A 14715-nucleotide genomic window follows, 5' to 3' on the forward strand; every position below is an offset into this window, starting at 1 on the left:
CTTTGCATTAGTTTTTGTTATAATCTACGCTGCGGGGTTCAGACAGCGATTCCACTGGAGCACTCAAAAAATAAACCATTCTAGGAAAATAAAAAAATTATCTGAGCGGTGCAAGTCCCATCTATTATTTTTGTCTACTAGCCAGCAGCTGCCACGATGTACCCTTTGCAACCCCCCACGGAGGCCAGCCAGTATTTTAATGTGCACCTAAACTCCCCCTCATAGGCCAGTCACTGCCATGAAGTGCTGTAGGTATTTGGCCACATACTAGTCATTGTAATGATATACTTACTCCAAGTTATGCCTTCACCCCCTTTCATTTATTTGATTTAAGTAGGGAATGTGGAGTGTCACCGTTTATGTAGTACCCTCCTTACTTTACTGCATAAAGTGAATGTATTCACTGTAGCTGGATTAGATAGATAGACCCTCTCCAGCAAATAGTTCTAGCTGCACATTGACTCATTCTTAAATGTGCACACTTGCCATCAATACTGTAGCTGGAAAAGCGGTGTGGAGAGCCACAAGCACTGTTACAGTTTGGCTCTGGGACAGAAATGGCAAGAGATGTTGAGGTTTGATGTCAAGGGTGATCATTTGTGCAGCGGCAACATATGTCCTCACCCATAAGACAGTGAGTTGCTCTTGTTTAATGGCACAAGGGTCTATTTTACTTACACCATCAACCAGTATTTCAGGAAATGTCTGGAATTCTCACTCTAAAATGGTAATTGACCTGTAAAGCCATCTAGGTTTGGATTTGACCCCTCATTGCAAATAAATATGTTTGCGTCTAGAACATGTATTACAAAACTCATAAAACAACCAGGTAGACATCATCATTGTGTGTTTGGAGAAAGCAAATACCAGACTTCAATGCAACATCACTGTTCAAGAATGGTTAACTATAGGTTAATTATGCCCGTGGTTTGAATGCTTTGGATTCAGAGGAGGCATTATATTGCTTTAGGTTATGCTATGCAGTTTTTGTATAGCTTCACCTACATAGGATTAGCTTCAAGTAGGAACTAAGCTGAAATTTTATTTGTCACAGCCTGATAGTGCTATATGTGAAAAGTTCGGTGCCCAGAGCGGTATGTATGAGCAAATAAATATGCGTATAAATATACCCCATAGACTTGTTTATTTATACATTGGAAATCCATTTCTGTATGTTTCATTTACAGTGTGGATGGCAGCAGGGATAGACTTGGAGCCTCTTGCTGACTGTAAATATAACACCACTCAGAAAAATATCAGGTTAAATGTTCACGTAACACCCTTCAGACACACAAAACTGGCTCTCAGCTCTGCGTTGCTCCAGCAAGCCTGTTTTGAAACAGCCCCAGTAGTTTTTTTAGATCGAGTCTGTGCCGCTTTTGCGTATGGACTTAAAGCTCCGCCCACTCACTGCCCATATTTTTCATTGGCTTGTGTCATTGTCCTTTGTAAATGTTGGCTTGTGATTTGTTAATAGGCTTGTTAGTCCCTCCTGAGTACCGCCTTGTCTTTCATTTGTAACCTCCCACGAGGACTGGCTCTTTTACTTAGTTGTTACATGGTATATCTTAGTTAGTCTGTAAGCACTGTTTTCTTTCACAACATACTGTCCTGCAACATTCAGCGAGTTGTGTGCGCTTTCACTTTCCAAGCAGGCCGGGACAATGGCGGCCGTTTCTTTGAAATTAAATAGGTCTTGCATTTAGAAGAGTTTGAGCTATTGGCATTGTAAATGGCAATGCCTTATATTTACGTGTTAATTATCATAACAGATAAATCAAAGGCATTGTCATTTACAATACCAATAGCATAAACTCTCGCAAATGCGAGACCTATTGCATTGTAAATGCTTGTCTCATTTGTAAGTAATGAAGTAAAGAGTTTAACACAACCTTCTGCAGTTTGCACGGTTCCCGGGTAGATGACTGTCTGTCCATCAGTGCAAATAACCACTTTTTTATTTTTCTTGGATGTGGACTTTTCAAAATTGTTTGGTCTTGCTAGCTTTCTGTCAGTGCTGCGAACCCGTGGCATGAAACTGCAGATCTATCATGCCTACATTATATTTATACTGCTTTCAAAGACGGGCATTGCATGGTGAGCAACTTTTAACCAACAAGGGTTTGATTTTGAGGAGGATGGTAGCATCTTCTCAGCCGAAAGCAGACAGCGGTGACGTGTGCTCTTCTCTACTTTCCTCATCCCAATTAGGGGGGCACAAGAAAGCAGAGTCAGGGCCGGGTTTAGGGCAGTGTGACTGGTGCCTGCCCCACTGGGCGCTGAACTGTGGAGGGGCGCCGACCTCAGGTGGGGAGGGAGGCACTGTGTTTAGCAATAACTTATGATTGGAGAGATGAGGGGCACTTTTGTCCCGTGGTAGTAAAAGAATCCGAGGAGGCTGTCATTGGGTGTGGGGGCGCCAAAAATGATTGTCGCACTGGGCGCCGCCAGCGCAAATGTGGGTCCTGAGCAGAGTTCCCGATATCCGAGCCCTATTAGCCCCAACCTGGGGAAACCCAACCATTATGGGAGCTGGAGCAAGTTGTCCAGTGGGTTCACGCCAGCCAACTCATTACCATTCCCAGCAGAGCACTTCTGTGCAAGACCTCCTTGTGAACCATTGCGGCCTCGCACAGAAAACGTCCCAACCTTTCAGGGACCTTTAAAAGTTGTGTCCTAGCAGCTGAAGATGCAATTTTCTGGGTATGTCAAATCAAAAATGTCTCTAATGAATAGGAAGCGGTGTTAATCCCCAAAATATTTAGTTGCTCTTTACTGTGTCTGGTCATTAAAAACAATTCAATATTAAATACAATTTTCAAAATTAAATATAAAACACATTAGGCTTCACAGTAAAGACGTACAAGTATTATTATCAAACCATGAAGGTTAATTAAAAGTTTCAGTCATTCAGAAAGCAAAATAAATTGTTAGAAGTCAATCAATAAATCACTGCTATATAAAACATGATGCTCAGAATATCATGTCAATAATTAACATAGCAGAAAAACTTTAGTTCACCTCAAGTAGAATAAGTCCAAATCGAAGGTCAGGCCGACCTTCTAAAGATCAGGAGGAGTGAGTCCACAACCCTCAGGATGTGGCCTCTTTTAGAACAAATTACACAAAGAGTACCAAACATTTGGTGTTAAAGAGAAAAGGTCGCATTATCCCATTCAATCATATTAAAAAGAGAACAATACAATTTAAAAACTAATTATTTAGCACAATCCCACAGATTCACAAAATACAGTTCTCATCCTAGGTGCTCTTTAGAATCCAAAAACTGGTCCATTCGTTAAGCAAGTTGCTGAAACATGTTCACACTGTACAGACAATTGATTTCACTAACATAGCATTGTATAAAGCTTAGGGGCAAATTATCACGTTTTTCATGGGAAAGAAGCATCACATTTCAAAACGCTTGGTCAGAGCGTGGTGTTACGCCAAATTTGGCAATTCCGCGCTCAGACATTTTTTAAATGAAGGGATGCGCCATATTCAATACAAAACTGTGTACCCCTGTGTTTCCCCTAGCTCTGGTGCTAAAAAAGCAGCCTAGCACCAGCGCAGGCTCCCTGCCGCCATGTTTCAAGGGTGCCTCCTCTGCAGAGGGCGATTGTTCATGTGCAGGAACGGACACCTTCCTGCGCATACACAATCATTAAAGGTGTTTTGCTCTTTTTATGTGGGCTGCAGAATGCAGCATACATAGAAAGCAAAAATCGAGGAGAAATTAATAATTTCTCCTCCTATCGCCATTCTAAGATCAGGTATTCGCTGGCCTTAGTTTTTGCACTGCCCCAGCCTTGTAAATTTGGTGCAGCATCAAAAAGCAATGGGTGTTGCGGTGGAACGCCCACTGCAACACCCATTGCTTGCCCCTTTACAGCAGAGGACTGTGGCGAAAAGCAGCAGGTATACTAGGTGGCGTTAACAACTTGTAAATATGTGAAATGGCATGATGCCACTGGAGTGTTAACAAAAGTGACGTTTTAGTAGTGAATGGGGCTTGTAAATATGCCCCACTGTGTACAAAGTTGCCTAAGTGTACCGGGAGCAAGATATGAAGGGAACACAAATATGACTAAGTCTAATATGTCAAATAATAAAGACCCGATTCACAAACTGCACATTGTAGTACTTTTTGTAGTACTACAGCAGTACCAAACGTACTACAATGTGCTTTTCACAAACTGCACATTTGTAGATACTTACACTTCTGAGTCAGTGAACTACTTTCTATATTCACAAACTGCACTTGTGTAGTGACTTACACTTTTCTAGTAAATCCCTACCACCCTTAGTTTCTACGTAAGAATGTTGCAGCACATGTTGGCCATATGTAGTGCTTGACTTACTACAAAACAGTAAGGGCTTGATTCACAAAGGTAAATTCACACTTTTGTGTGAGTTTATGATTTTTCCCAATTCACAAAGAAGTTTTACGAGTAGTATCTTTACACTGCAATATCTTTTTTATGTGCGGAGTCTCTAACACAAGTGCAGAGACCCTGCAGTTGTAAAGATACTGCTCGTAAAATCCCTTTGTGAATTTCTAAAAATGGTTACCTTCATGAATCAGGCCCCAAAGTGACTACAAATGTGTGTGACTACAAAAGTGCAGTTTGTGAATACCGAAAAGTAGCTTGCCTAAACTTACTAAAAATTGTAAGTTAACTTTGTGAATCAGAACCTACATGTCAATCATATTGTGTTTATGATACATTTTAGTAAAAAACCTACATCAACATGCACTTTTAATTTGATGGTTAGCTTACAAGACCTAAATTTGTTTCAAGGAGAGGTAGAGGTCAAAGTGGGAAGCAATGGGGAAAGGACCAGAATCATAATAGAGAGTGGAGAAACTGCCAGGAAATGGTGTATAGTCACAGAGGAGTGAAGTTAAAGAGATGGATCTGGAAAGGTTTTTATCAAGGACAAAATTGCCTTTGATGGATCCCATCATGACAGCGGAAACTGCCTTGATTAAAAAGCCATGCTTCAAAAGCAGGAAAGTTTACATACAATGGTCCACAATTCAAGGTGTTCTGGGGTGGTAACATCTGCCACACCGTAGATTGGGGTACACCCAACAAACCCTAAATTAGGCTAATTCATTTTTCTCTGTTTTCTCTATTTGGCATGAGTGCTTTCATTAATTAGAAAAACGAAAACTCACAAATCTTCAAAATCAACGCAATCACCATGTTGCTAGAAAATTATTTAAAATTTCTCTTAAAAAATGTGTAATACTGCATGACAAAAATGGGGAAGAGAACAGTCTGTTTTTTGCTGGGAATACTTTTAAATCTCTTACCCCGACAGATTCCTAACAACGTCCACGCCACAGACTCAGCAATAGGTGAAGCTTCATTGTCTGCTGTTTATATAGCAGCCACTCAGGCTTCTACTGTCACACAGAAAATCAAAGAAATGCCTCAATGAGATAAATAGCGGTAGGAAACGTTCACAAACAATAGCTAAACTGATGTATGTTACTGAACTGTACAGTACTATCCTATTAATTTAATATGCATAAATAATGTATGATATTGCAGAAAAATAGCAGGATCCCGAAACATACCTGAGCCAGTTTGAATTTGGCAAGGCAAACCAGAAAGAAACAATGATGGTAAAGTTTTGCAGGAAATGATAATGAACGTGGAAGAAGGTCAAACACATTGATGGCGTATATTGTTCATGTTGTCTTGACACATTTCTAACTTAACAGTACAACTAAAGTGGGTGTAATATTTCTGTTTCATGTTATACTGCTTTAAAGTTCTCAGAATCGAAGAAGGTCAAATAACATGGTAGTATATTTCATGGTCTGAAAGGGACCAAATATTACCATTACTCTTCCTTACCCCAGCCAATACTTTTGAAGAATGGTACTTGATATAAGTAACTATTCTGTTAGAATGTTTTGTATTACTTTTCATCAAACTGTAACTTGTATGGTTGGGTGTTGATCCTTATGTCTTTTATTTCTTTCTTATGTTCTGCACAGAGAACATCATCTAAACGTAAATCTGTTAAAAAAAGTCAAATGGGCGAAGAGTCACTAAAGTTGTCTGGGAGTGGAACCAGCTTCCCTGTGGGTGAATGGACAGACCCAATGTCAGGGGTTGTGGCTGGCACAAAGTCAGAAAGTGCTATAGTCAAACAACACATCAAGGGCAAGGAGCACTTCTACTATGGCGCCCTCTTGGGCAGCGAAACAAGGAACGTAGAATTCAAGCGTGGAGGAGGGGAGTACCTGATCATGACCTTCAAGCACCACATACGCAAGTACACCTGCGGCTTCCTCAACAGTGAAGGTGGTAGCCTGTTTGTTGGAGTTGAGGACAGTGGTGCTGTCCTAGGTGTGCATTGTAACCACAAGGAAGAGGACCGCCTGCGGCTGCTAGTGGACTCCATTTTAAAAGGATTTAAACCTCCTCTCTTTCCAGACGCCTACTCATTGACATTCATCCCTGTGCTCAAAGCTGAAGATACTGGGCTATTTCTGAAAGTGATCAGGTTAACAGTTCACCGCCCCAAAGAGCAAAATGAGCCTCTGCTTTATGAAACTGACCAAGGAGAAGTCTACTTGCGTAGAGACGGCAGCATTCAAGGACCTTTGTCAGGGAACGCCATACAAGAATGGTGCCGGCAGGTAAGAAACTTTAAGTTACTTCTACTTTCCTTTGGTTACCACAATTATATATTTTTTAAAACACAACATACACATAAAGTTGAGACTTTGGAGGGGAGGAACATGGCGGCCGCCAGCTGAACGGCTGCGTCTCAGCTCCCCCAATAGATGCGACGGCTAAGCTATCCACAATGTTCCTGCTAGCTTTTCCAGCTAAATATAACCACTGAAATGATCTACAAAATCGGCTAAAAGTCTCTACAAACTCCCTTTTTCCCCTAAATCTGGTATACGGCAGGAGAACGCCTTACCCGGTCTAGAGTCCTTGCGTGGAGAGGAGAATGCCCCCGTCAGCGAGAGAGATTAGTGAGTCTTTGTAAGGGAGGTAAAGCTGGTGCCAATGTAAAGGTAGGGAGTCGACGCCCCATAAGAGGATACAGAAGAATTCCTGCAGGAGAGTGCATCCTATAGAGAGGCTTACTGTCCATAAGGAGAGGGGGGAGAGAGTCCCTGAGGGTGTGGGAAGATGGATGGATGCACACGGTGGGCTTAGCATCAGTAGCCTTGCTGGGCTGGAGGACATTGAAAGTATAGCATTGGCCCCACAAAAGGAGGTTCAGAGACTTAAAATTACCAGGTACGCCCTCCAAGCTAGGTTAGTTTTGGATCCCTTACACGAGAAACCAGTATATCTCCCACGTGCCTCCCCTCCCATCTCTGAAGTAAGAACCAGCAATAGACAGGGGAAAGTTAGAGGTTGTAACTCCGACGAAGGTGCTTAGGCCAAAGCTAAAAAAAACGATACTGTTGGTAGAAAGAGAGGGAAGGCCAATAAGGGTTCACCTCCCAAGATAAAAGTTGCCCCTTCACTTAAAACCTACTACAAAGGTATGGCTACTAGTACTGCCTCAATAACACCCACGCAATCAAATCTTGGTGATAAAGCCAAAGAGAAAGTAGGCCAGGGGGCCTCTACCATTGCCAACACTGGTAATAACATAAATTCAGTAAACAAAACGATTAATGAAATAACTAGTGTTCAGCAAGCAGTCGATGTACTGATGACGATACACCCAGCAGTAAATCTGTCAAATAAACACTCAGTACTGGCAATTAACAACTCAGAAAGCTGCGCCACGGATCGGCCTTGTGCTGGCGACCAAGAACAACAAGGAGCGGCAGGAGTAGTGGTAGATAATGGCACCACTATCGATGAAACTGCCGGAATAACTAGTAAATCTGATGTAACGTCATCCACATTAGCGGATATCCTTTTGGCAATGAAGGAAGAAATAACTAGCAGATTCATTATCTCAGAGAATAATCAAGCTGAGATGACCAGTAGATTTTTAACCTCAGAGGCAAATCAGGCAGCGATTCAAGCCTCCTGCGAAGCACTAACTAAGAGACTAAGAGACTAGATGAAGTCACTCTAAGAACCAAAGCCATGGAAAAAGAAATCCCGAAGATGAAGGACTCAATGCGATCTACTGAAGCAGAGGTGGCCAAATTGTTTGTTCAGAATAGAGAGCTGAAAGAAGACATTGAACACTTAAAAAAACATTCAAGGCGGAACAACCTAAAATTGCTAAATGTCCCTGAGCTTTAGAAGGGTCCGATCTTAAGGGATATGTAATCTCGTTGCTGAAGGGAACAATACTGAAAGGGGTCGAAGAAGTGGATCTAGTTCACGAAATCCAAAGGGTGCATCGTGACCCCTTCCGAAGGACCCCAGCCAGGCAAAAGCCAAGAAAGATTCTGGTCAACTTTTTAACATATTCAGTTAAGGAGCAGATTCTGTCTTTGGCCTTAAAGGAAAGGTCTATCGCATTCAATAGCTCTAATCCTTTTTCGTTTCAAATTAAATCAGATATCTCCTATGTAACTGCCACCAGACAGTGGGAGTTGGGAAAAAGGTTCGAGGAGCTAAACGGGATGGGGGCTAAGGTGCAGCTTAAGTCCCCTTCACATCTTCTGGTGATGTGGAATAATCGCTTGTATCAGATAAAATCAGGAGAGGAGGCTGATGCTCTCATTGTAAAGATCAGTGAGGAGCAGGGGGTGAAGAAGTAGGGGGAAGATTTTAACAGAGATAAGTAAAACATTTCTTTTTTTTCTTTTTAGAGTACATATCATCGCTCAATAGAGATATTTGCAGGAACTAGGTTTTATTAAGATCTCGCATCTTAGGTGGGGAGGAGGAGCCAAATAGGCTCTGCCTTTTGGAAGGGAGGGTTCCTCATGGGATACAGGGCCACAGGCACCGGGGTCTGTGGAGAAGGGGGGGTCACCTGGGTGGGGAGCATAGGGCGAAAAATAAAAAACAATCTCATCTCACCTTAGATTGTAATATGCCGTGCCGAGTTGAGGAGTTAGATATGCAAGCTATACAGGCTGACAGAGAACATGGCAGGAAACCAAGGATTAAGGGACAGACGGACAATTTTCACCTCATGGAATGTTAATGGAATGAAGTGCCCTTGAAGGCAAAAGTTATTTCTTAAATATATGGAACTGTCCACTGCCCATGTCTGTCTTTTGCAGGAGACACATTTGAGCTTAACAGAAAGCCGTTCAATCTTCTCCAAAGTTCATTGGATAAAATGTTTTAGTGTATCCCATCAGACTTCGCACAACAGGGGCGTAGCAATATTGGTGAAACAGGGTACTTTTTGCTCTATCAAGAGAACTCATACAGATTCCTCTGGGAGATGGTTAGTGGCCAAAATGACATTAAATAACATTGATATAGTGTGTGCCTCGTTTTATGGTCCCAATATTGATGACTCTACCTACTTACTTAAGTTGCAATCAATATTGACATTGGAGTCACCGCCTTATATTCTTGGTGGAGATTTTAATGTCCTATTGGATCCCATAAAGGACAGGTCTAATCTGAGCCACTATATAGGAGCCCCAAAGATACGCGTACACTTTTAAACATGATCGATGATTTAAATCTGACAGATGTGTGGAGAGCTATGAAAGGTATACAACAGGGCTTTACATTTTATAGTAAGAAATTCGGCCATTCCTCCAGGATTGATTATATCTTTACAGATAGACAGTTTCTAAATGACATAGAGGAGATTACCGTTATGTCAAGCCAACTTTCAGACCATGCTCCATTGCAGTTCGCTTTTCTGAGTAAAGGTTTGCAGGTACAGTCGAGATGGACGTTAAAGAGGGCCATGCTTCTTAACCTTGATGTTATTGAATCGATTAAGTCCTTCTCTTTAGAATTTTTTCCATTGAATATCGGTTCCTCAACTATGGATTTTATTTGGGACCCCTACAAAGCTTGTCTAAGGGAAAGATTACATGGTATTATATGTGCTAAGAATAGGGCAGAGGCCGAGACACTAAAAGATATTGAGGGAAGAATAAGCCAGTTAGAGGACGAGAGGATTGGCTTGAATAGTGATGATTCAGAGCGTCTATTGCAAGTTTTGCAGAACCTGGATGAGGCACGACAGGAGTATAGGGGGAAACTGGATGCGAGGTGCAGAGCACAATGGGATACCAGAAATATGGAAAATTTTGAGTGTGGGGAAAAAGCAGGAGCATTACTAGCCTGGAAAGCTAGAGCAGACCGTGCCAGAAACAATATTAAAGAACTTATCATCAACGGTAATGGAGAAACATTAAGTAAAAATGAGGATATGCAAACCTGTCTTCTTTCGCTGTTCTCAGACCTTTATAAAGAGGATCTTGTTCCATCCCCATACACTATCCGTTTATGGTTGAGCAATAAAATACTGCCAACTTTGTCTGAGGAGGGCAGGAACAGCTTAGACGCCCCCATTACATTGGAGGAAATCAAAGAGCAGAATAAGAAATCGAAAAACAAAAAAGCTGCTGGCTCGGATTCACTTCCAAGTGAAGTTTATAAACAACTTGTAGAAGAGCTGTCTCCTGCTTTGGGCACTATTTTTAATTCGGTTTATTGCCCAGTTGGCAGAGTGCCTAATTCATGGAAGGAGGCTATAATTGTCTTAATTTTGAAGCCAGGCAAGGACCCTTTAAGGGCAGACTCATATCGGCCAATCTCTCTGCTGAATGCCGACTATAAGATCTTTATGGGCATTTTAGCGGGGAGATTGGATAAACTGGCACCCAGGCTGATTCACACAGACCAGAAAGGGTTTGTGGCTGGAGGGCATATTGAGGATCAGACTCATCTTTTAATTGGCAATATAGATCTTGCCACCCAAAGATCTGAACCCTTGACCGTAGTCGCATTAGACACAGCCAAGGCATTTGATAGAGTCTGCTGCGTGTACCTTTGGGAGGTTCTGGAGGTAATGGGGTTCGGCCCAAATTTTATCCAGACCTTTCGGAATTGCTATCAGGGAGCGTCTACACGGATCCTCCTAAATGGTTTGTTAACATCAAGCATTAGTATACAGCGAGGTACCAGGCAGGGGTGTCCCATCTCCCCGTTATAATTCAATATCTATATAGAACCCCTGGCACAATCCACAAGGCTAAATGAATCAATTTACCCTTACAGGTCTGAGCTTTATAGCTGTAAATTAGCCCTCTATGCAGATGACCTGATATTATACACAAGTGACCCGGAGGCATCGATCCCTAGGTTTGAGGAGTTGTTGGTCGAATTTGGGTCCACTTCAGGTTATGCTGTAAATAGTTCAAAAACAGAGGTTATGTGTTGGAACCTGGAACAATGGAGGGGTCCAGTGAGCTCAGAGTTCAGATATCTGGGGATTTATATTGTGAAAGATCTGGGAAAAATTCCTCAGCTAAATCTGAACAGAGTGACTAAAGAAATAGAGCGTCTTTTCAGTAGATGGAGGAACCTCCCCTTAACCATCTATGGAAAAATCAACGTGGTAAAGATGGTCATTCTACCCAAGCTCTCCTATCTATTTTCTACTATACCTCTAACCTTTCCAAAAAAAGAGTATCAGTAAGGTGCAGAGCAAGATAGGGAGCTTTATATGGGGGAATTAAGGGGTCCGACTGACATGGAAAAAGATTAGACGAAGACTAATTAAAGGAGGGATGGCTCTTCCTGACATCAGCTTGTACGCAGTAGCATTCCAGTTTAAGAGCATTCGGATGCTACTTGTGAAACCCGGTGAGTCAGCTTGGGGTAGACTGCTGGGAGCAATGGTGAGAGTGGAAGGGGGAGGAGGAGGCGAGGCTTTCTTGTATACGTTTGGGTCCCCCAGATTCTTTAACCCCTTCCATGCTCATGACGAGCTCCACTCGTCATGAAGCACACTGGAGCTGACAAGGTGAGCTCGTCATGAAATAATGCCTTTCAAGCTTTTCCAGCACAGGACGGGAAAAGCCATCGCATGGAAGGTGTTAAGCGGGTTCGTTTGAAGGTCCTGAGGGCAGCTCTGGAGTTGTGGCACAGGGCGAGGCTCAGTTGGGGGATAGGATATTACTCAGATCTGGCTCCTGTCTGGGATTCGCCCGGAACTCTGGAATGCCTGAGAGATACCTTAGTGTTGCCAATAAAGAGGGCGGGAATCACCACCTGAATGGAATTGGCAGACACTGAAGGAGTACATCCTTGGGAATATCTGAGAGCGAAGATAGGGATTGGACTATCCAGATTCAAATATCTTCAGCTAGCATCCTGGTATGGTGTGGAACGGGAGGAGGTAAGGGGAAACAGAGAGATTGAGAGGCTGTGCCAATCAGCCCTCCCAATCAAAAAAGAAATTTCGATATGGTAACATCATTCACTAGAAGCTGAAAACCTAGTAATTCCTCCCTCAGAGGCGGTATGGAACCAAACCTCCATTGGATCTTCGGTATAATCCCTTTTTGAGCCATCTTTAAAGATACTATATAAGTCTATAAAACCGGCTGGTTTGAAAAAGAATAATTTTTTTGTCATCAATAGACTCTACTATACCCCTTCTAAGATAGCAAAATTTGCCCCAGTACCTCCACCCAAATGTCCAAGATGTCATATTCCACTAGCTAATGACATCCACATCTTTTTTGAATGTACAGAATTGGAACTTTTTTGGAAAGAGGTGGGGGATACTCTTTTGGATGTTTTTAGAACCAGGATAGAGGTTAATCTGTCCTTAGTCCTATTTAGAGACGATGGTCTCTTTTTTCAGACAGCTTCGCAGTGGGACAGAGGTCTTTTACTATGTATGATCTTATTGGCGCAGAGAGAGATCTGCAAGAAATGGAAAGACCCCCTCCCACCAAAAAGAGAGGACTGGCTTAAAGCCTTGTTTGTTATGGCCCGGCTAGAATATGAAGGTGCAGAGGATAAGCTGTTTAATATCTGGCATCCTCTAATGAGTTGGGGACGAAGCCTAAGACTGATCTAGCTGGTCCAATGATTACACCACATCCTGTACAAAAAAGGGATGGGTCAGGTGACCCAAGCGAGTGCGGTAAGCCGAGAGGTCCATAGTTAGCAAAAATGGCTGTATAAGTTCCGCAGCGGCTTGAAAGGTGAGATGAGGACAAAAAAAAAAAACATCCACATTAAGTTAAATTAGCAGGTTACTTTGCCTCCCTAGATGTGTTTATGTTATGTGGGGGTTGCAGTTTGTATTCTCATTGTGTTGCGTCAGCTTTTTATTATTCTGACATTAAATACAATTAGTAATCTCGTTGGCAGTGGTATTTATATTACATAAATGTAATTTGTGATGGGCAAACTGCAATAGCTACTTTTCTTAGAAACACTTCCTGGAACTGCGTACATATTATATTGTATCATTATATTATATTCTACAGAAAACCACAGTTCCTTAGGAATCAGTTCAGAAATAATTAATTTAGCAAGGACTAAGATTCAACCGGGTAAGTCCTCACCCCCAAAAGACCCCCTTCAATTCTTCCCTTCCCTCCTGACATTCACCCATTTAGACATGTATACCATTGTTTCACAGACCAGACTTCTACCAGCGGACATGACTAGACTGTCTCTCTTGGTCTTGCTAAGGCCAGGAAGGGTTCCAGTTCTGTGCTTCGCCTATTGCTCAGTTGCTCTTCTTAACACTAAGGCCAACATTTTGGCCAAAACACTAACCAACAGACTAACCAAAGCCAAAAACTCCTTAGCATATCAACATAGAAACTATTTTATGCCTAGTTGGGGCACACAATATTGCCTCAGACTTGTACAATTGGTATTGGCCTGCACTCACAAATCCTCTGTCCTATTGCATTCATCCTGCTGGATGTTGAGAAGGCATTTGACTTTCTTAGCTGGAGTTTTCTCAAGCAGGAAAAATGAAATTCAGCCATAGATTTCTATCTCATGAGGGGGTCCTACATAACTCCCAGCTGAGCCCCAGTGTGATTGAATGGCATGCTATCCTCACCCGTTTCTATCGAGAGGGTTACCCTTCATCGCTATTACTGCTTGTCCAGGCATTCGAGGCTCTGGTAGACTGTGCTAGACAGGAATCGCTGTCACAAGCCTTTCAGTGGGAGGGAGACATTGAAGACTGTGTTTGCTTTTTTGTAGATGGTATGCTCTTCCCCCAGTATCCTGAATGGACCGTGCAGAGATTGATGGAAATCCCATATCTGCTCACGTCCCTCTGCATTTTTTCTGTACGAAGGGCCTTATTCAGGTCCCAAGATGCCTGAGGATTTATTGTGATTTATATACCAAGTACTTGAAATGATATCCTTAGACTTGCAGTATTGATTGGCAATGGGTGGCCAGGCGTCCCCCTGCTCAAGGACAATCATAGATTTGTCACAGCTGACATGAGTCCCGAAGCTGTACCATAAAGATCTAGGATTCTCTTGCCATTACAATCCATGGCACTGGAATGTTATTCAAAATGATCACACTCCCAAGAATGCGTAAAATACTTCAGAGTTACCTGCATGGCATACCATAGGATTTTGGAACTGCATTACATGCCCTACATCCCACAATGTCAAAACATTCTAGCACCTTGCAGTAAAACCCTTTTCTCTGAGGATTCTCGAGCTTTCGCTATGAAAAGTTCAAAGTGGCAAAACCTGGAATCATAGCTGCCATGGTGACATTTTTGCAGAGGCATACTTTCATGCCTTTTCCTACTCTTGCAGCAAACATTGGATCTTTGAAA

The 14715-nt window shown here is 42.3% G+C and overlaps 1 protein-coding gene across 1 annotated transcript in view; it reads left to right on the plus strand.

Moving 5' to 3' along the window:
- The window catches only part of SLFNL1 (schlafen like 1), a 74068-nt gene that overhangs the window by 8074 nt on the left and 51279 nt on the right, over positions 1 to 14715 (plus strand). Inside the window, exon 4 of the mRNA XM_086958799.1 lies at positions 6014 to 6661. Coding sequence (XP_086814925.1) covers positions 6014 to 6661 — 648 coding nt within the window. The remainder of the gene's footprint in view (positions 1 to 6013; positions 6662 to 14715) is intronic.

Source organism: Lissotriton vulgaris, chromosome 2_1 (genome assembly GCF_964263255.1).
Source record: "Lissotriton vulgaris chromosome 2_1, aLisVul1.2, whole genome shotgun sequence".
Lineage (NCBI taxonomy): Eukaryota > Metazoa > Chordata > Amphibia > Caudata > Salamandridae > Lissotriton > Lissotriton vulgaris.